The sequence below is a fragment of the Dromiciops gliroides genome, chromosome 4, assembly GCF_019393635.1.
Source record: "Dromiciops gliroides isolate mDroGli1 chromosome 4, mDroGli1.pri, whole genome shotgun sequence".
Classification (NCBI taxonomy): domain Eukaryota; kingdom Metazoa; phylum Chordata; class Mammalia; order Microbiotheria; family Microbiotheriidae; genus Dromiciops; species Dromiciops gliroides.
This window is the reverse complement of record NC_057864.1, coordinates 492,023,910-492,047,449: the sequence shown is the minus strand read 5'-3', so window position 1 is coordinate 492,047,449 and position 23,540 is coordinate 492,023,910. Positions and strand designations below refer to the sequence as shown.

Here is a 23,540-nt window from a genome sequence, read left to right as displayed (position 1 = left end):
GGTACTATTATTATCTCCAACTTATAGAAGAGGAAACTGAGGCACCAAGAAATTAAATAATTTGCCCAAAGTCATGAAGCTAAGTAATTGTCAAGGCATAATTCAAACCCAGATATTACTGACTCCTAAGTGCAATACTCAAATCCACCAGGTATTTATTAAAGGAGTACTATATGTACTATCAAAGGTGTACTATATGTAGGGTACAATGTTTGGGGTGTTGGTGATTAGAAGGGTGATATGAAATAAAATAAGGAGATTCCATTCTATTGGGTACCCAGTACGTTAGCTAGCAGATAAGTAAATATGAGATAATTTGAGCAGAGAGAGAATGCAGACACCTGAGAGGATTAGGGAAGACTTTCCTTAGAAAGGCTACCTTCAATGAGTCTTGCAGAAGAGGGGATGCATCTTAAACATGGGAAGCAGCCTCTCTAAAGGCACTGAGACAGGAGATGGGATGCCAGGATCAGGGAACAGCAAGAGGGACCCTTAGGCTGGGCTGTGAAGTTCACCTGTGTTTAGCAGCAGGGGGAATAAGTAGGGAGGTGATATTCAAGATGTGGACAAAACTGAGCATGCACTCCATCCCAGTGGAGATGGGACTGAAAACAGTGGGAATGGATCTACAAGCCCATGATACCCTGTGTTAATCTCATGAAAGACTTAGGTTGCTCATGACCATATTACTTAAGTGAAATATGACCAGGTCCATATTCCATGGAATAAAACTTCTATGATTCAGAGAATGAAAACTGTCGGAGCTGGAAAGGACTTTAGAGACAACAGTGTTGCAGTTTCTACTTGCATACTCTAAGTGATGGGGAGCTCACTATTTTACATGGTCACCCATCCCAATCAATCAACAAGTCTTCTGTTGGTAGATTGTTTTAATACTAGAAAATACTTGCTTGGCATGAGCTGCAATCAGCCTTCCTCATCGCTCTCTGCCTTAATTCTAACTTCTTTCACTCAGCAAATTGTATTAAAAAAGAGAGGGAGAGAAAACCAGAGAGCTGGCTCTCTGTTCCTTTGGGCTGTTGACGCCATTGGCTCTAGCTTTCCTGTTTCCATGGTTCACCCAGTGATGACTGGCTAAGGATTGGAGAGCCCTCCTTGACTACAGGTGCATCCTCAGAAGCTTTTGTTTAGCCTCCTTCCCTCTTCGAAGATCTGCTTCCTTTCTGCCTCCCAGCTGATATTGGAGTGGAGGTGGGGGACTTTCTTCTTATGCCTCTAATTCCTTGGTGTACTAATGAAGCCTCCTGAATCCCATTAAGCTTTTGATGAAATTGTTGTATAAATCTCTTCTATTCCTGATGCCCTACAGGCTTGGGGATTTCAGTTATCTCCACCCTGATGCCAGCTAGCCAGGCTCCATTTATTCCACATGGGCAATTTTTTTTTGGTGAGGCAATTGGGGTTAAGTGACTTGCCCAGGGTCACACAGCTAGTAAATGTCAATGGTCTGAGGCCAGATTTGAACTCAGGTCCTCCTGACTCCAGGGCCAGTGCTCTATCCACTGCACCACCTAGCTGCCCTTCACATGGGCAATTTTTATCGCTCAGGCCTGCCCCACCTCAAGAGGATTTTTCCTTTGAGGTCTTAGCAGTTGCCCCTCCTAGACTTTGGCTTCTTAAATCACAGGCTCTGTTTTCGGATTTGGTCTTTCTGAGCCTTTGGCTGCCTCTGAGGGACAGGCCTTCTCATTTAGAAACTGATTTCAGTTTATCATTTCAGTTGGATACAAATGGCCCTTCCCCAACTGTGATGGTCTTTGGGTAGCCATCGCTTTGAAATCGAGGCCAGCTTGATTTGTGACATGAAATGATAGATTAGTGGAGCCGGAAGGAACCTTAGTGGTCAACCTTGGAGGCCACCCTGTTTTTTCACAGATGAGAAAAGAGATCTCATATCCATTTTTTCCATATTCCAAATGAACCTGGAGTCACTACAACCCTGTTGGTCCCACTAACTTTCTCGCCACTGTTGCTGCCCAAATGTGAGGACAACATGATGCCCAAATGGAGAGACAAGAATGACCCAGGGCCCCCATGCTCCAGTCTCCTCAAAAACAGGGGTTTGTGGAGTGGGGGACATACAAACTTTTGACAGCCAGGATTTTTCCTGCAAAAACCCAGCGTTTTTTCTTTAATTTTAAAGAGTTAAGGTAATTAATGAGTTAATTAACAAACATCAAACACCTACGATGTGCTATAAAATAGTCTGTCCCCTCCCCAAGGGGTTTCTATATGCCAGTATAAAATCTATAAACAGTAATACAGAGTAATAAGGGGAGGAGGCCAGTAGGTGGGGGCTGGGAGCAGGAAGAACCTCATGGGGGAGCTTGAGCTGAGGTTTGAAAGACCCTGTGGCCCCAGCATCTGCACACTCAAAGCAGAAAAGAACCTCCAGGCCAAGCTCCTAATTTTGTAGGGAAGAGACTGAGGCCCAGAGAAGAGGAGGAGCTACCAAGCTTACACAGCCAATCAGTGGCTGACCCTGGGCTAACCCTCAGGCTTCCCGAGGGCTCTCTGCTCCTCCATTGTTTTCTGCTTGACCAGGAGTCAGAAGGCCTCCCGCCTCTGGAGCAGCTCTGGCTTTGGACTCCAAGGGTTCTCACCTGCTGGTCATTGGAGCAGGGACGCAGATGGCCCCCTGGAGCCGACACAGCTCTCCCAAACTGATGGTGCCCACAAAGGATGCGTGAAAGAGAAGCTCAGAATTCCATGCCGTTGCCTTCCAGGTCTTCATTCACAGCCAGGAAGTGCAGAGTGGAAACAGAGGTGGGTGTGGAGTCAGAGGGGTTGGGTGCGAATCTCAGCTGGCCACTGACGCCCCTGGGACATTGGGCCAGGTCTCATCCCTTCCCTCCATGGGACTCAGTTTCCTTAACTGTAAAATGAGGGATTGGATTAAATGAGATCTGGATTTTGTTTTCTAATTCAAAATATTTTGAACAGATTCTGAGGGTGCCGAGGAATGGAGAAGCAGCAAATTTCCGGGTGTTACATACATACACACATACATGCACACATATACGTATGTCTACAGACATATATATATATATATATATACACACATACACACAAACATATACATGTATAGGTGTGTGATTATGTATACACACATATATACACACATTCAATATATGCAGATATATTATTAATATAAATATAGCATTCATATATAAACATAATACATAAATAAATATTTATATACATATATACGTATATACACACATTGACATAGTCATACATATAATTATATATCTGTAGTTTTATCTCTATAGTTATATACATGCATTTCCATATTCTATGTGATATGTGGACATTAATACATATTTACATATTTATGAATTCTGTGGGATATGTACAGTATCATTTGAGCTTCTCACCTACCTCACAAGGCGGGTACATCAGGAAGGAGATCTACCTTCAAGTTCAAGTCTCTATAATAGATACTTACTCTGTGACTCTGAGTAGGACCCTTCACTTGTCAATCATCTAGATGTTTCATTTCCATTTGAAAGGCTCTAGGAGCTTTGGGGAGTTTTCTAGGACACCATAAAAGGTAACCAACAGAAGCAGCATTCGAACCCTTGCCTTCCACCTGTCATGCCAGTTTCCCTGCCCTGGAAGCCATGGATTCTCTCAGAAGGTCATTGGCAGTTCCTGGGGAGCTTCCTAGCAGGGAAGAGAGATCCTTCTACCCTGTTGGCCAAACCAACCCCTGCCCCCTGTCCTCCCCGACACTGCCCCCATAGCTCTGGCCTTGGCAAACAGCCGTTGGTCTTCTCATTCCTCTTGTGCTGAAGCCGACCAACCCACTCCCTCCCCTCTCCCATTGCCCAGCTTGGGGGGGAGGAGCACTGTCATTTTCTTTTAATGATTCCTCCTTTCTCTTGACACCCCCTCACCCTGTGCAGTGGTGCCAACTTTGTGCTTGTTTATTTAGTTCTGTTTAGAAATGGGATATTGTAGAGATGACCCCTCCCCCACAGAGGATGGCATTTCCCCACCCCCCACCCTCCACCACCAATCTATTCATGTTGAAGTGGCTTTAGTAAAAGGAAAATTCATTAAGAAAAATAAAGAAAAGGTGAACTGCTTAAAAAATCCCCAATAGTAATCTTGACAGCCTGAGGTCATCGGCAGGAACCTGATGTTTCTATAATAATGTCAGTGACCTTAGACCTGGAAGGGAGAAGGGAACAAGTCCTTAGTTCTGATGCACAGCTCTGCGATCCAGTCTAGACATGTATCTCTGCCTCCTCTAAGAGCTGAAACAGGCGGCTGGTCCTCTCTAATTCCCCGGATTCTGGTGGGCAGGCCGCTGCCAGGGGCTCCAGATGCATGCTGCTAAGAAGCTCACTGCATGGCATCTTCCATTCAAAGTGCTCCCCATGCCAGATATTTGGGGACTCACAAAGAGGGGGAAGCCCTTGGCTTCCAGGACGGCAGACGTGAGAGTTATGGGTGGCAGATCCCAGGGTTCTCTAGGGGTCTGTCTCGAGGACAACTGAATCTTCTCTCCGCTGACCAGCAAAGGCCTGTGTCTGAGCTCTGTCCGGCCAGGCCTGGAGGGGAAGGTTCAGCAGGGAAGCTATGGCTGAGCTCTGCTGCTCCAAGACAGGCTCTCGCCTTCTCCCTACTCTGCATCAAGGGACACAGGGGAGGTTGGCACAAGGCTTCGTGCAGATTTGGTGCCCTTGTTATCACCTGAGAGATGGGAGGCTGGAATGGGGTGGGGCCCACTGCATAGCAAGGGGCATCAGACCTCAGAGACATCCTAGGAGTGGCCCCAGTCCCTCAGACTCTCCTGGACCTTGGAGAACATCGTAGACTCCAGCTCCTCAGAACTGGAAGGGAAGGGGTAGAAAGGCAGACACCAGGCACTGAAATAGTGCCTAGGATGGGCCAGACACCGAGCTGAGCACTTTTTAGGAATATTTCCCTATTTGAGCCTCACAACAACCCTGCGGGGTAGGTGCTATTGGTGTCTGCATTTTGCAACTGAGGAAACTGAGTCAGGTAGCGGTGAAGTGACTTGCTCAGGGTCACGCAGCTAGTATTTGTCTGATGCTGAGCTTTTTCTGACTTTAGGCCCAGCGCTACAACCCATAGCTGCCCTCACAGCATCCAGTCTGACTTGTATGCGGATGGAGATTCTTTTTGTTCCTGAGAAGGAGCCATTCAGCCTGTCCTCTAAGTAGGTGGAGCCTTCCCCCCCCCTCCCAGGCAGCCCACTCTGCTAAAGAAGACATTTGTTCTTCCATTTGGCCCCCACTCCCTTGTGCCTCTTTGATCCCCCACTCCCTTGTGCCTCGTTCTGGCCTTGGGGCCACTCAGCACATGGAAGAGAACCAGGCTGGAAACAGCTGGAAGCAACCTTGGCTCAGCGTCTGGCCCAGCCAAGGGATCTGGGCACTCCCATGATGCATGAGGCCCTCTCCTTTTGTTAGCTGCCTGAGGGGTAGAGGAGAGCCAGGGGAACTTTGCTGGTTGAGGCCCCCTGCGTGACCCTAGCTGGTCCCTGACGCCTTTGTGCTTGGTGTCTGTAAGCAGAAAGCTGAGCCGGCCCCCATTCTCTCTGGAAGTCTTTGGCCTCCATGCCGCCCCCTCCCCCTGCTTTTCAGAGATGCTTGGAAACCCCAGAAGTAAGTGGGCTCCTGGTCAGTTTCAAGAGGATACTTTGGCAAAGGATTTTTGTAGATTCAGTTCAGTTCCACAGGCACATGTTCTTTGTGTCAAGCCCTGGGCTAAGCCTGGGGGTACGAAGGCAACAGTGGAAATCAATCCCTTCCCTGGGAGAGACCACATCCTGCTGGGGGTGGGGCATGGCCCGAACACGGATAACTGTCACACAAGGTTGGGTATGTCAAAGGGAGGGAAAGGAATCCAAGAGAATGTCCAGACGCAGAGAACATGTGTGCTGGGAGAAATCAGGGCAGGCTCTGTACATGTCTGACCTGTGAGTTGAGCCAGGAGAGCAGAGAAGGCTTTGGATGGGTGGGCATGAGGAGAGGGAATCTCCTAGGCATGGCACACAGCCTGTGCCAATGGGGGCGGCGGGAAGACGTCATGCTGAGTTTGGAAACATGGATCGAACCTGACAAACATATTTGATTGTGCCACAGAATTATGGAAACTAAGGTGAAGCAGGTGGGAAACGTGGGTGGGATCCAGACTGTGAGGGCCTTACATGTGGGGCTTCGGAGTTTGTATTTTACCAAGGAGCCAAAAGTCGTCATCAGGGATTGTGGAGCAGGAGAGTGGCCTCTCCCATCTCTGCCTTAGGAGAGTGATGCTGACAACTGTTGGGGATGGATTGGAGAGATGGGAAGGACAGAGACCAAGAAGGATTTGTTTATCATTGTCTAGGAGAGAGGCAATGAGGGAGATGCATGGGGAGAGATGGGATATACTAGGAAGTCAAAATGGACGGACTTGGCGGTGATTGGATATATGATGGGGAGGGCCATGGGAATCCTGGCTCAGCTCCCTGCCCCAGCTGCTCCCAGAACCTTCTGCGGCTGGTCTGAGGGCCCGTCCTGCTGGGAACAGGTGTACCTGTGTCTCAGGGCCCAGGAGCTCAGGTGGAAGCCTGCCCATTGCTGGGCTGGCTCTGGGATCTGATCACCACAATTTCAGCACTTAAGTCTTCATGTCCTTGCATTGTGAGTCCTTGCTCCTGAGCTAGATTGTAAGCTCTGGGAGGGCCAGGACACTGTCTCCATGTTTTGAGAGTTTTCTGTGTTCTGCTCCTTCCTTAACACCTTAACAGTGCTGGAGAGTATGTTCAATAAGCACATATTGGCCTTTGGAAGTCACATGTGTATATGTTGACCTTACATGTAAATGGTACATATATATGTTGTATTATTTATTAGTAGTACATTATCTGTTAAGTATTATAAATAGATATTATATATAAATTATAGAAAATGTTATTTTATTATATATTATATCTAATTATATGTATAATTAGATATGCATAACTATAATAAATGTAAAGTATATAGTACACATACATACATATATATATATATATATATATATATATATAGACACACACACACACACACACACACACACCTGGGTAAATATTTCTTCCAACAAGCTCCCAGAGCCTGTGGACTGTTTCACCAATCTTTGGCTCATAGTAGGTGTTGAATAAATTCTTGTCAGTTGCTTGGTTGGTCGGTAATTCAGAGTGGAGCCTGTGGGGCATGGGGCAGGAGGAACATGGGTAGAGCTCAGCACTGGGCATGGCCTTCCCTACTCCCTTGTGAAACCTGTGACAGGGAGAGTGGAGTTTGTGGTGGCTCACAAAAAATCCCTAGGCAGAATCCCTAGGAAGCAAGCAGTGGGCATTTGTGACTCATAGGACTGGTACTGTTATGACCACAGTACTACCAGGTTCCTGGGTGTTTTCTTTGTGTTGGCATGTGGAGCCAGTCACCAAGTCTTTGGGCAAGGTGACCCAGGGCACCTGTAGGTGGGACAGCTAAAAAGTGGTGAGCTGTGGTTCAGTCCAGCCAAGGGCTGCGTGTCTGTCTCCAGTGGCTCAGCTCCTCCCCTGTTAGCAACAGGAACTGCTGTGGGTGCCAGGACACAGTCCACAGAAATCCATGAAGCTCATTGGAGACTGGCAGTGTTCTCATAATTCCTCTGTAAAAGTAGACCATTTATACATGGAAAAACCATACTCACCAAAGATTTATCCACTGCCTCTGTTAGGACCTTGAGCTTAGTTATAGCACAGGTTTCTGAAGACCAACGCTTTGTTACCTGGTCTGTAGGGACCTACCATTTATCTCCTGAGAATGATCAGGAAGTGAGTGAAATATTCTCCCCTGTGACATACTCTCACTCGGGGTAGTTTTGAATGTCTGGCCACGTTAAGATGCATTCCCAAGAAGTGGTGATGAGAGGTTTTATCTTCAGCATCTTACAAGGTAGTAGGTAGGTGACTTTAGTGAATAGGTACAAAGGCAATATTCACCTCAGTATCCAAGGATGATGGCGTCTCAGAGGTGATGATGGCTTCAAAGGCCATCCAGTCCAACTTATATGTGAACAAGAGACCCCTCTCTAGCTTGGTGACAAGTGCTCATCCTGGAAATCATCCCAAGTGGAGCACTAGCCATGAACTGGGCATATCACTTGACCCAGCTATACCATTGGCTGTTATGTCTATGCCCCAGAGAGATCAAAGAAAGAGGAAAAGGATCCATAATTTTTATAGGAGCTCTTTTTTATGGTATCAAAGAATTGGAAACTGAGGGCATGTCCATCAATTGGGGAATGACTATATGATATATGAATGGAATGGAATGCTCTTGTGCTATAAGAAATGATAGAGGTGGTTTCAGGAAAAAAAAACAAACTTGAAACAATTGGTATGAATTGATTCAAAGTGGTGAGCAGAACTAGGAGAAAAAATTATACAATAACGATGGCATGTCATAACGATCATCATCTTTGAGAGACTTAATAACTCAGATTGCCAGGCTTATCAAATTGAATTGTAATGCCTTGTTATAAGCCACCTTATCTGATTTGTCCTAAGCAAAGGTCAGATTCAGCAGCCCAAGGTGTGTGGGATTCCTTGGCTTGGTAGGGCTATAACAGAAATTCTATCTGATCCTGAAACAAGATCGATTCTGGGTAATAATGGTGGAATGATCAGTACTTGTGATTAATGCTCTCCTCTCATTCTCCTTTCTCCTCCCCCACCTCTCCTTCCCTGTGCCTTCTCCCCTTCCCTCCCCTCTATCTCACAGGCTCTCCATGGTTTTTTCATCGCAGTCACTGCAGATGGATATATCTTCTATGTCTCACCTACCATTCAGGACTACCTGGGATTTCATCAGGTCAGTTATGGCTACCTTTGGTGGTTTTTTTCTGATTTAAGTGTTATTAATGTGGAAAGAGCATTGGAAGAGACTCATAGGATTGCATATCTAGAATTGGAAGGGACCATAAAGATCACGAATCCTTCCCTTTTACATATGTGGAAACTGATGCTACTTGCGCAGGGATACACAGCTTATAAGTAGAGCTGGGAAGGAACTGAAAAATAATTTATTATATCCCATTAAATGTGCAAACAATTTATGCCTATAAAGCATTTTGCATATTATTATTGATTATTATTATTGTGGGGAAGCTAGGTGGTGCAGTGGATAAAGCACCGGCCCTGGATCCAGGAGGACCTGAGTTCAAATCTGACCTCAGACACTTAACATTTGCTAGCTGTGTGACCTGGACAAGTCACTTAACCCCAATTGCCTCACCAAAAAAAAAAAAAGTACGGAGGAACCAACAGGGGCCCGTTCTCTTTTCACTACAAAGACTTACTCGTGGCTGGGGTAGGAGTCGTGGGCAGTGTGGAGGGAAGTGACTACTCTACAGTAAAACCTTGAGAGAGAAGGAGAAGCAGATTCTCCTTTCTTCAAAAAAGCCTTCACTTGATCTCTCCTTATTATCTCTCCTTTTCATGGTGACGTTCCTTGCCCAGGCTGTCTCACATCACAGCCTCTCCTCTCAATCTCTTCCTAACTCTCTCCAGGCTAGCTCCTGACCTCCTCCCTCAGCTGAAGCTATTCTTCCAGAAGTCCTTGTCCTGTCTTTGTGGCCAAATCCAGTGTTTCTTTTCCCACTTCATTCTTATTGATCTTTCACATCATTGATCACCCTCTTCTTGATCTTCCTTTCTTTCTGGTTTTCACAACACTGGTGTCTCCTGGTTCTTTCCTGTCTGTCTTTACCACACCTCTTTTGTCTTTTTCACTTCATCTTCCTCCAAGTCCTGCCCACTAATCCTGAGTTTCCCCAAAGTTCTCACCTAGGCCTTCTTCTCTTCTTCCTCTATCCTGTTTTGCTTAGTGATCTCATAAGCCACTATGGATTCAGTTATTTTATCTGTGCAGAAGACAATCAGATCTATTTATCCAGGTCTAACCTCTCTCTTCCCCTCCAATCTAAAGTCAACATGGCCAAAGCTTATTTCATCATTTCTTCCCTCTTCTGAACTTCCCTCTTTGCCATCAAGAACTCTGCCATTCTTTCAGTCACCCAGTCCTTGACCCCCTCTCTCTTACTACTCCCCCAATAATGGATGAATGAATGAATGAAGTAAAGCACAATCATTTATTACTCTCTTCCCATGTGCAAAGTACTGTGCTAAATTCTGGGGATATAAAGAGAAAAACAAGAGGGTGATTGCTTTTTAGATGCTCACATTGTAATGGGGAAGATGACACATGGAAAGCTTTTGCTGTAAGCCAGGTGGAAAAGTCCCACAGTTCTTAGGGAGCAGCATCAAAGTAGATGCTAAGGCCTCTTCTTTCATGTCATTTCCACTGATAACCTCACATCAGCTTTTGATGTTGAACCATTTGGCAGTGCCAAGGACTTTGGTGGGGAGGCCTCCTCTGTCTGGGTCTTCAGGAGCTGTGGCTGCAAGATCAGTTGCCTGCTTGCATCTCTACAGGGATGACTTGCCAGGATGATGACTGAAGGCATTCTTCTGGAAGAATTCATATCCCCAAGGCTCTTGGCTTCCAAGGAAGAAAGAGTACCGGGGTTTGGAGTTGGGTGATATGGGGTCAAATACTGTCTCTGTTACTTACCTGTGTGACAAGTCACTTTGCTTCTCTTGCCCTCACTTTCTTCATATGTAAAATGTGGGGATAGAATTAGATGGCTTCTGGGGCCCATTTCAGCTCTAGATTTATGATGCTAGGATACTCATTCACTTCATTAAACCATTGGTCTCGATCTCCTCATCTGGAAAATGAGGGGCTTGGCTACATGGTCTGAGATCCCCTTCAGCTCTCGATCATAATATTTTGAAAACAATACCCATTCCTCTTCCTAGCTAGTAGGAGTGGGATTCCTTAGATATTTCCTGACCATTTGGTTTTTATGATACAATCAGCATTCTCAGAGCAGTTGAATTTTTTATAGGGTTTGATGCCTTGGTTACATCTGTTTGAATTTCAGGGTTTTGTCCATTTTTTTCCCCACGTGATTATGTTGTGGCTACACACCACTACCACCCCATACTGGGAAACAACACCAATTTTTGCATTAACTCTTTGTTTTCAGTTACTACCATAGGATCAAAGTTATTGAATCCTACGAATGAGTTTTCCTTCTGATACAGGTTTTTGCTGGAATCTAGTGAGGTCCTGGTCCCATTCCAGAGAATGCATCTTTCTCTGCCAGGCAACTTTCAAACACCTAAGCTTCAGAACCATCATCATTGTGACCCGAGCTAGAAAACAGAAGCTCATTGTCTTTCATTAATAAACAGATGACAAATCATAATACTACAAATACAAGTCACCAAATACCCCAAGAAAAAGAAAACAAACAAGCGATCTGTGGTTCTGGACCCAGAGCATCATCACTCATCCGACAATCACCCATAACCACATTGATGGGACATCAAAGAGCACATTTTAAAGGATGATTTTGAGAGAAGTTGTGATACCAACATGTCCTCCTGTTTGCTGCCATAGCTGTCCTGGAGATGACTTCAGGGATTCCACAGGAGAGTCACCTAAATCACAACACTGACACTCATTTACAAAAATCCACAATCTCACTCACCTGTGCCATAGTTTGTCAACCACTAAACATTAAAAAAATAGACCTGGGGTATAATTTGTCCTACGGCTGTTTCCATCTGAAATTTATCAAACATAAAGATGAGAATGAAAGTGATGATAATGGTAGTATTAAGTCTTTGGCACACCAGTATAGATGACAGATGATCTAGAAGGAGTTCAAACAGAAGCTTAAAAAGTATTGACAAAACATATCCATTACCTCAAGACAACTAGATTGATACTTTCTCATCAAAAAGGAGGAAGAAGACTGGAAAATGTTCTCAGAAAACAAGATAAGCCAGTTGGAATTTTTTTGAAGAAACGGCCTGACTTCACAAAGCAATAGTAAAGGACAACACTGTATTTTTACACCATTGTATCTGTCAAATGTAACAGAACATAGCTGAAGTCCAAATGGAAGCTATGGAGTGGCATCTACCTGAACTCGGTCAAAAATATGTTAACACAGAAACATAGGAGAAATGAGTGTATCTTGAAGATTTGTTTATAGGGGGTGGAGGGTTTTATGGTAGCAACTGAGAATCAAATAATTTTCATCAGAAATTGCAGAAGAGTTATCCTTAGGTATCCCCTGAGTTATTGATCAATTCAGACCTTGCAGTGACATGCTAGAAAACTGAAATGCAGAACTGTTGAGAATCTAAGAAGACATGATTGGGTGTTTAGAACTCTACACCAGAAGGTCACTATCCTTTATAAACTAGTGAGGAACAAGTTCCTGTATAAAACAAATTTCCATTATTCTTGGGAATTCAACTAATAAACTATAGTATAGCTGGGACTTCATTGCAGACAGAACTGTTATTCACAACTGTCTGAACATAACAACTATTCCTAAAGCTTCAGGAGCAGCATTTTAATAGATATTACCATATCAAATACTTAGAACTTCCAAACTATATGGAACTAAAAGCCTTCAAACTATAGAAACCCAGTGGAAGAACTCTAAACCATGTGGGCACATCATGAGATTCGTGCCATGTCCACCATCCTACGTGCTCCTGGAATTGTCTTGAGAATATTTTCTATGAGTCTAATGAGGATGAGCTTATATCCTAATACTCTTATTCTAATAAAAATCAGCCATTTTGGAAAATTAAATATTAAAAAATTAATAGCAGGATAGTGACTGGATTTTTTACCATTTCTGTCTGAACTTTATTACAAAAGATGAGAACAAAACAGCAATGAAAACCACAACCATAATAGTACTAATAGCAACAACTGAACGTCTGTATCTAAACTAACGTGTACAAAGTGTCTTTCAGACATGGCATCAGTTGACTTGGCAGCAGGACTTTACCAGTTTAGTTCAATGAGTATTGAATAAGTGCGTATTTTGTGCTATATACAGTGTGAGGTTCTTGGAATACAAATACAAAAGTTAAGGCAGTTCCGGTTTTCAAGAAAGTTAAAGTCTACTGGTGGGGATACCTCATGTGCACAAAACATAAACAAAATAATTTGGGAGGACCACTAACAACTGGGGGAATCAGGAGGAGGTGCTTTAGGTGAAGACTGAAAAGAACTAGAGACTCCAAGAGTTAGAGATAAAGAGGAAGTACAGGGGAGAGAATAGCATGTATAGAAAAAGTAATGGGGGTAGTTTGGATGGAATGTGGCATGCATGCCTATGAATAATGGTAGATTATTCTGGAAAGTTACATTATTGGATCTAGATTGTTAAGGCCTTTTGGTGTTTACATTTTATCCCAGGGGCCATTGAATCTTCTTGAGCTGAGGAGAGACATGGTCAGATCTGTACTTTAGGGATATTCAGTTAGCAGCTATGTAGAGAAAGGAATAAAGAGGAGACATATTTGAGGCGGGGCAACTGATTAATCGATCAACTAATTAATAGATATTTATTTAGTGCTTACTATGAGGAGGGAGAGCATTCCAGCTATGGGGACTAGCCAGAGGAAATGCCTGGAGTCTAGAGTTGGAATGTCTTGTTTGTGGAGTAGCCTGGAGGTCAGTGCCATTGGATGAAAGTTATGTGGATGAGAATAAGGTGTGAGAAGACTGGAAAAAGTAGGAAGGGCCTGGGTCATGAAGGGCTTTGAAGGCTAAACAGAGGATTTCGTATTTGGTCCTACAGGCAATAGGGAGTCACTGGAGTTTATTGAGGAGAGTGGGTGACATGGTTGGACCTGAGCTTCAGGAAAATCACTTTGGTGACTTCTTGAATGGAGGATGGATTGGAGTGGGGAGAGACTTGAGGCAGGCCGACCCACCAGCAGGCTATTGCAATCATTCAGGCATGAAGAGATAATGGTGTCAGTGTCAGAAGAAGGAAGGGGGTCTATTGAAGAGAGGTTGGGAAGGTGAAATCAATAGGTCTTGGCAACAGATTGAATATTGGGGGTAAGAAATAGTGAAGAGTTGAGGATATGAACCTGAGGAACTGGGAGAATGGTATTGTCCTTTATAGTAATAGTAAAGTGATTGGGGATGGGGGAAAGATAATGAGTTTGGTATTGGACACATTTAAACTCTTTGCTTGATATCCAGTTTGAATGTCTGAAAAGTAGTTGAGGAGGCAAGGTCAGAAGTCAGTAGAAAGGTCCGGACAGGATGTGTGTATTTGAGTCATCAGCATAGAGATGGAAATTAAATCTGTGAGAACTAAAAAGGTAACTAGATCGAGTAGTATAGAGGAAGAAGAAAAGAGAGCCCAGGACATAATCCTGAGGGACCTACAGTTAGATGGCATGATGTGGATGAGGATTTCGCAGGGCTGGTTGAGAAGGAGTGGTCAGATTGTTTGGAGGAAACAAGAGAGAACGAAAGTCATTTCAACATACCTGGCAAAAGGAAAGGAGATCTAGACTGAGCTGGTGGCTCTATTAATGGAAAAAAAAGGACCAGTGTCATAACATTTAATGGTCATAACTAGTATTTCATATATTATTTTTGTAGTGTTCAGGTTTTCTGAGCTGTCATAGTCTCTTGGGAGACCTATAATCCTTAAGTTCTCTATATATCCTGTCTCTGAGATAATTATTTTGCTGGTATAGAAATCATGGGGCAGCTAGGTGGCGCAGTGGATAAAGTACCAGCCTTGCATTCAGAAGGACCTAAGTTCAAATATGACCGCAGACACTTGACATTAACTGTGTGACCCTGGATAAATCACTTAACTCTCATTGCCCCCCCCCCCAATCATCTTTTCTCTAAACATCACTGGGTCTTGCTTTTGTTCTTTCAGATTGTTCTTTACTTCAGTGAATTTGCATTTTTTTTTGTTTATTTGGAAAGTGTTTTCACCATGGATTCAAGTTTTTCTATTCTGCTTGTTATTTTTGCTATGTAGGACATACATTCTACTTTCACAATTCTTGTTTCTCTCTTAAACCATTTGGGAATATCCTGACATGATTATGTGTTCTCTCAGGAATCCACAACCTCCTCTGCCTCATCAGGTATATGTTCATTATCTTTTGTCTTGCATCATCTATTCATAGGTGTCTGATGAGGTCACATTCCCTTCTGTCATTAAGATCTTCCCTGTTGGCTTATTCACTTGTGCTCAAGTTTGTCAAATGAGTCTTTTTTCTTTTGACATCTTTGGTAATTTCAGTGGTTTTTATTCCCCTATTGCTTGTTTTCTAAGTCTTTACCCTCTGTTGATGGTTTCTCTGAGGGCTGGACCTCAAATCTGTCTCTACCCCCTCTCACAATGGGGAATTCACTTTTCTCTGGCCTTGGTCTCTGCTCCAAGTGACTTCTGGGGAGCAAAACAGACCATATATGTATACAGGTCCCTTTCTTTGAATTCTAATGGCGTCTCGCATACATACTGACTCCCAGAGTTCCCTCTATTGCTCAGGTCTCTGACTGAGCATAGCACACTGTTATCAAACTGACCCAAGCAGAGTAGGCTTCTAGCTTTGGCTTTCCATGGTTTGGGATGTGTGTGTGTGGGGGGGAGGCAGAATCGAGTCATATCATAATCCAATGAATGGGCTTGTGCAGGAAGCCACGTGAGAACATGGAGGCTAGTGGATGAGGGCTACCGAGTGAATACATCAAGGATTAGATCATCCTTCACTGTTAGTTCGTTGGGTTATTACCTCAGGAAGTTTCTTTGTGTCTCAGATCATGGAATCACTGCAATTGAGTTTTCTATTGAACATAATTCTTACTGTGGAGAGGTCATGAGGATAGGAAGAAGTGTGTAGACCTCCATAGATCACAGGACCTACATTATAATAACTGATGTTTCTATAATACTTTAATGTTTGCTAATCTCTTTCCTTACATTATCTCATTTGAGCCTTACATCAGCCCTATGAAGTAGGTACAAGAAGCATTATTGTCTCCATTCTACAGATAAGGCTTTGAGAGGTGATAGGACTTGCTCATAGTCACATAGCTACTAAGTATCAGAGATAACCTTTAAGTAAAAGGTAGCTAGGGGGTGTAATAAATAGGGGGCTGGGGCTGGAGCCAAGAAGACCTGGAAGACGCTTAGCAGTTGTGTGACACTGGGGGATTCATTCAGCCACACTTTATCTCAGTTTCCTCATCTGTAAAATGAGCAGAATAATAACATCTACCTTTCAGGGTTATTGGGAAGGTATTTGAGGACAGTTCTGAGTACACAGTGTTGCTATTCTCTTCTGACTCCCTGTCCATGGCACTGCCTTCTTTGAATTCCTATTCTCTATCCATTTCTTCTGCAACTATTAGTTATGAGTATAGGTGGGATATGGGGACATCTAGTCTGAGCCACCCAAAGCGGTGAAGTTATTGTTGTAACACTGGCTTCTGGGAGGGTGGGCTGTTTTGCACCAGCCTATCCCTTCCTTGCCACTACCTTCATGACTCATTTTTAGCCAGAGACCAGAGGAGGTGAGTCATAAAGGGCCACATGAGAAGAACACAGAGATGAAGGATCCCTGAGCTCTTCCATACTGATGCATATATATCAGTCAGGGAAGAGTAAATCTTACAACTGTTTCAGAGAACAGTGCTTCCCTTGAGTTCCTGGAGAAGACATAATGAAATCTGCCTCCCTCCTCACAAGAGAGAGGTGGGGAGTACCGTGACAGAAAAGCCCGTGCTCAGAGGTGGGCACTATATTAAATGTTTTTCCTTAATTGCTTTTGTCACTAGTGAATTTTCTGTATATGAATTTTTTTTTGTGGGGATGAAAGGGTTGAAATCATTTTTAAATAAAGAAAAAGGGCACCAGGAAAACATTTTAAAGTAAGTCAATTTAAAATGCCTCCCTTGCAGTTCTCTTAATAGGTTTTTGCCTTAGTTGTCCCTTGGGTTGGCTTCCAGGAGCACAAGAAGCCCCTCCAAGAGGCCAGCACCTTTGCCTTGATTCTTGCAGTCAGACGTCATTTACCAGAGCGTGTTTGAGCTGATCCACACCGATGACAGGGCCATGTTCCGTTGCCAGCTGCACTGGTCCCTGAACCCCCCATCATTCAGGGAAGCGGAGCAGGACTCCAGCTGTGAGTATCTGAGCTATCGGCTTACCTAGAAATTATTGTGTGAATGTGGGGAGACACGAAACATTCCTGCTTTCTTATGGTGGAAAAAGAAATCAGCCTACTGGATTAGTTTGGCCCACACAGCTTCCCAGCCAGCCAAGGGATGCTTAACCTCTGCCCAATGTAGTCTGAAATAGTTGAATAGGTGAACCTAAAAGCTTAACCCATTATTGGCTCAATATTAGCTTGGAAGGAGGTTCTGAAATCCTCCAGGGATTGGTTCTTGGTTCTTATCCTGTTAAAGTTGTTTTTGAAATCAATAATTTGGCTAAAGACATAGATAGGATTCATTTCATAATTGTAGGTTACACGAAGTGAGCAAGTACAGTTAATGCATCATATTATGGAGTTTGTAGTCCAAAGTGGTAGACTAGAACACTGGGCTAAATCTAATAAAATTAAATTTAAGGAGGATAAATATTAAGTCCCCTACACATGGGTTCAAAACATTGACCTCACAAGTACAGGGTATGGAAGGTGGAGCTAAATAGCATTTGTTTCTGGAAAAAATCATGGAATTTCATGGATTAGAAATTCAATATCACTCAACTGTGTGTTATGACAGCCACCAAAGCTAGTCCTAGGAGTTTGGGGTTGCATTAATAACATTACTAGTTGTTAGTATTGATAAAACATTTTAAGGTTTGCAAAAGGAAGGAAGGAGGTGATCGTTTCCTTTTCTCCTCTCTGTTTTCCTCACATCTGGAGTATTGTTTCATTCTGGTTGCCACATTTTAGGAATGACACTGATGAGCTGAAGAATGTCCAGAGGAGGGTGACCAGGATGGGAAAAGATCCTTAAGCTCATCTTGAATGAGGGATGGTTGAAACGTCTGGATAGGCTTCTCCTGGAAAAGATTTGGGAGAAATAAGAGCTGGATTCAAGTATTCAGAGGCTTGTCACCTGAAAGGAGGAATCAAACTTGCTCTCCTTGGCTTCAGAGGCTAGAACTAGGATGGATGAGTAGAAGTTATAGAGAGGTAGATGGAGATTTCATGGCATGAAAACCTCCCTACAATGAAAGCCTGGGGAGTTGGTAGGTTCCCTCTCACTAAGAGTGCCAAGCTCAGGCTAGACAATTACTTTTCAGATATCTTGTAAAGGAGATTCTTGTCTCAGTATGAGTTGGTCTAGCTAGCCTTGGAGGCCAGACATGACTCTGAGATTCCCTGTGTATGAAGCCATGGTTTCATTCATGTGGGCACTTCCTTCACTAATGCATGCTTTCTCTAATCCTGTGCAGCTCTTCTTCCTGTCCTTACCTTAATACTCCACAATGGATCTACACAACACACTGATTGTATCCCTCTGGTGCTTGTAAATTCTCAGGACAACACGTATGCCCTTCTGTCCCACTACTGTCTTTGATCCTCACAATTTGACTGGATTGCCTCTTTTCCCTAGCACACATGGCCTTGAGAATTCCCTGTACATTACTTGTCAATATGTCATTCTGGCTCCTGTGTTCATGGCCTTGGTTCAAATCTGGCCTCAAACACTTGACACGTACTAGCTGTGTGACCCTGGGCAAATCACTTAACCTTCATTGCCCCTCCCCCCCAAAAGAACCTACTCTGTGCCACGTACTGTGCTAAATGCCTTACAAATATCTTCTCATTTGCTCATCACAGCAGCCCTGAAAGATAGGTAGCTGCTAGTGTTGAGGGGACAGAGGCAGACCAAGATTAAGTGACTTGCTGGGGATTACACAGCTAGTAAGTGTATGAGAACAGATTTGAACTCAGGTTTTCCGAACTGCAGATCCAGTGCTCTATCCATAGTACCACCTAACTTTCTCCATAGAGTATCTTTTGGGACAATAGAATTATGTTAGAGATGGGATTCTGCTGAGAGTCATTGACAGAACTGATGTCCTTCCCAGATGTGATTCCACCTGTGCATCCCCTGATGTTCAGTTCTGGTCAGCTCCTTGTCCTTCTTCACCACCTAAGATACACTTCAATTCTCTAAGCTACCCATCCACTTGTATGAACAGTCTTGTATGAACCAGTCTTTTTCATACACTTGTTTGTTCAGGGTGAATGGCCAAACTTATCCCTATTGCATTTATGTGACTTCATTAGGGAGACTGAATATTTCAGTTGGCACTTTCCTCTGCAAAAAGGTGAACCCTGTTATCAAAAGAAAACCTTCCTCTTATTTGAGTTTTTCTCAGACCCTTCTGGAGACACTGATGCACAGACATCTGGGCTATGTGTCTCCCCTTAATTCACCTCATTGGAGGTCAGTTCTCAGCAGACTTGTGGACAAAGTTATCTCCAACTGTAATAGAGCCCTATATGAGTGCAGTGCAAGCATATGAGGTACTCTGTCTGAGGAAATCCCTCAAGGTGGTTTCATTCTATTGAGCCAAATCTATTATCTTACAAATACATTTTACTTAAAGTAACATTTATTTTCTTTCTCTCCTTCCTCCTCTCCCCCATCCCTCAAAGAAAAGAGAGCTAAAACCATTGTAACAGCCAATTGCTTTATAACAAAGAAAGTGACTCTCACTCGGTCTTAGATTCCCTATACCTCTCAGTAAGCAGTGACTGCAAAGCTAGTGATGCATTGGTTTTGCTACATGTGCTTTCCTACTTTATTTTTGTAGAGAGAATGACTTGGAAAGACATGAATCTTCCTTTAGTCCTGCTCATTTGGGAGTCAGGGATTGAATGGTCTGCTATTTGTCAGTTATACTTGAGTCATTTTCATTTGGCATTTAGAAATAGTATCTTTACTTGCAATTCAGGGTCATGCTGGATAGGACTTATGTGCCCTGAGATAGATTTATGGCTATAAAAATCTACCCAGTACAGATTTTTGAAAATAACAGAACCGTTTCAACTGAATAAAGGCAAACATATTGTACAATCAACTTTTTTCATCCCCCTTTCCCCTGCAGGGTGGGCCATAACACTGAGTTCTTCCATATCTAGATTTACATCTCTGCTCGCTCCTGACATCAAGTGAGGTGTTGAGCTGAGAGATTCATACTGACCCAGGGTGTTCTCCAGGACCATGGAAGGCATTCTTCATAGCATCCAGAGAAAAGGAGGATCACGCACTAAATGATTCTGTGTCCATGTGCTACTTACTATTAGAGAGAGCTTTAAACTCTAGAGCAAAACCTCTTCAGTCTGCATGCTATCAACATTTCTAAAAACAGACATTTATTAGACATGGGTTACATGTAAAGTCATACAAAACATATTTCCATATTACTCATCTTATGAAAGAAAACACAGAGCAAAATAACCATTTGCTTCAATCTGCATTCAGACTCCAGCAGTTCGTTCTCTGGGGGTAGGTAACATTTTTCATCATGAGTCCTTTGGGGTTGTCTTAGATCATTGTATTGCTAAGAATAGCTAAGTCACTCATGGTCAACAAGAATTTTAAACACATAATATGTTATAGGCACTGTGCTAAGGAATTTTTTTTGGTAGGGCAATGAGGGCTAAGTGACTTGCCTAGGGTCTCACAGCTAGTAAGTGTCAAGTGTCTGAGATTGGATTTGAACTCAGGTCCTCCTGAATCCAGGGCCAGTGCTTCATCCACTACACTACCTAGCTGCCCCTAGGATTGTTTTTAAAAAAGACTAATACAAACAAAGCAGTCGCTGCTTTCAAGGAATTTACAATCGAATGCAGAGACAATCTGCCAACACCTATGTACAAACAATATGTGCAAGGTAAATTGGAAATACTCTTAGGAAGGAGGCATTAAGATTAAGGGGGTCTGGGAAAGACTGGCAGAGATGAAGAGAGAGTTCCAGGTATAGAGACAGTCAGTGAAAATTCTCAGAATGGGGAGATGGAGGGAATTTTTTGGGAGATAGCCAAGAGGGCATGTCATTAGAATGCAGACTATGTGTGTGGAGGGGAAAGGGGTGTGGGAGGTGTAAGAAGAACAGAAAGGTAGGGAGGGGGCCAGCTTTTAGAGGGCTTTCTAAGCCAAATAGTGTTTAATCCTAGAAGCAATGTGGAACAGCTGGGGCTTATTGAACAGGGAGCATGGACAGATTTGGGCTTTACGAAGATCAATTTGACAGATGAACAGAGGATTGATTGGAGTGGGGAGAGACTTGAGACTGTCAGACCAAGAAGAAAACTATTGCAATAGTTCAGGTATGAGTTTAAGTATGGCCTAGACCAGGGTGGTGGAAGTGTCAAAGGATGCGAGTAGACTTATATGGTGGTAACAGTAAGAGGAAAATTAGGAAGAGGGGAAGAATTGAGGTAGGGAGGGAATGAGTTGTTTAGACATTTTAAGTTTAAGATATTCAGTAGGCTGTTGAAAGGGAATCCAGGTGGTGCAGTGCAGTGCCAAACCTGGAGTCAGAAAGACCTGAGTTCAAATCTGGCCCCAGACACTTACTAGCTGTGTGACTCTGGGCAAGTCACTTGACTCCATTTATCTCAGTTTCCTCATCTGTAAAATTAATTAGAGAAGGAAATGACAAACCACTCTAATATCTTTGCTAAGAAAATGGCAAATGGGGTCAGGCATGACTGAAATGACCCAACAACAACAACAACAACAACAACAAAAGGAAAATTCAAGAATAGAGGTCAGGGGGATAGGATTGGACAAATAGATCCAAGAATTACCTGTATAGAGATGATGATGGAGTCTTTGGGCACTGATGAGTTCCTCAAGTAAAATGTTATAGAAAGAGAAGAGAAAAGGACCCAGCATAGAGCTTTGGAGGATAGCTGATATTAGAGACCATGACCTGGGTAAAGATCCAACAAAGGAGACTAAAGTGTAGTCAGACAGGTGGGGAACCAGGAGACAGAAGTGACCCTACTCCAGGCCACAAAACCTAAAGAAAAGAGTATCAAAAATATGGTGATTGACAGTGTCAAGGGATGCAAAGAGGTCAAGATAGATGAAGACCAAAAGGGGACATTAGATTTGACAATTATGAGACTATTGGTAGCACTGAAGAGAGCAGTTTCAGTTGAATGATGAAGTCAAAAGCTAGACTGCAGAGAAAGAAAGTTGAAAAAGGGTTAAAAGCAAAGTCAACCTGGTTGTGAGAGTAATCTTAACAGCTATCTCATCAGTCTTCATTTCATCTTCTAGCTCTGCCTGGGAATGAGAGCTCTCTGAACAGTGGCACCACTACCTATGACCCTAAGCACCTGCCCCCAGAGAATTCCTCCTTCCTGGAAAGAAGTTTTGTCTGCCGATTCCGCTGTTTGCTGGACAACTCTTCAGGGTTCATGGTAATCTTGGCTTTAGCCATTAATCCTTATTGGTCCACATAGACCTGTGGCCCTTTAGAGTCTCCCACTGACCAGCCTACAAGACCATATTCTCCCATCTCTTGGGCAGTGGCTGGGGGAAAGGGATTTCTTTTAGTCATGCCCCATTTCTCTATTCCATATTGAACCAGGGTAGCATATCAGAAATTGAATCATCTCATAATAGATCTACTTTAGAGAAACTGAGGACATGTCTAATCATTTATCTAAAATCAAAATGTGCACTGAGTTCAGCTGTTCTCTCTCTAGAGGTGGATAGTATTTTTCACGATGGGTTCTTTGGAAATGCCTGGGCTCATTGTCCTAATCAGAGTAGCTAAGTCTTTCACAGTTATTACTGTTACAATATTGCTGTTACTGAGCCACAAGAGCATCTTAATTAAAATCTTTGTGTCTCTAGTAATTAACACAATTCCTGGCATGTAGTAGGCACTTAATAAGTGTTTGGCGGTTGGCTGATTCTTCAACTCATTTGGATGCCCACTCATTTGTGCAGCAGGTGCCCATTTATCTCACCTTCATGCAGCTTGGTGGGACATCTTGGTGGCACAGTGGATAAAGTTCTGGGCCTGGAGTCAGGAAGACTCATCTGCCTGAATTCAAATCTGGCTTCAGATATTTACTAGCTGTGTGACCTTGGGCAAGTCACTTAACCCTGTTTGCCTCAGTTTCCTCATCTGTAAAATGAGCTGGAGAAGGAAAGGGCAATCCATCCCAGTATCTTTGCTAAGAAAACCCCAAATGAGATCATCAATAGTCAGGCATGACTGAAAAATAACTGAATGTGCAGGTTCTCTGCTTCACTGGAAGTCCATAGAAGTTGGGAAGTGGATTTTATTAAGCTGGCCTTAACATTTACTTGCAAAGATTCCTAGAATATGCAGCTGATGCAGTTTTGTTCTGGTTGGAGAAAGTTCAGACATTTCCAGATGTTTAAAAAATATTCCAGCCTCTAGATGAGTTTGGTTTATTCCATAATGGTAGCCAGGGGATGCAGGAGTTAATGTGTAATGAATGACCTTTATTGACCTGATGACCTAGTGTTCCTTTTGTTTTGTGGAAGATCTGGATTTCTTGAGCCTGATTCCTTTTCTTTTTTTGGTGAGGCAAT

General features: G+C 43.3%; 1 protein-coding gene across 1 annotated transcript in view; it reads left to right on the top strand.

The window, feature by feature from the left end:
- The window catches only part of LOC122755738 (aryl hydrocarbon receptor-like), an 88,034-nt gene that overhangs the window by 48,883 nt on the left and 15,611 nt on the right, over positions 1-23,540 (top strand). The window contains exons 4-6 of the mRNA XM_044004539.1: positions 8,790-8,879; positions 16,990-17,113; positions 22,248-22,390. Coding sequence (XP_043860474.1) covers positions 8,790-8,879; positions 16,990-17,113; positions 22,248-22,390 — 357 coding nt within the window. The remainder of the gene's footprint in view (positions 1-8,789; positions 8,880-16,989; positions 17,114-22,247; positions 22,391-23,540) is intronic.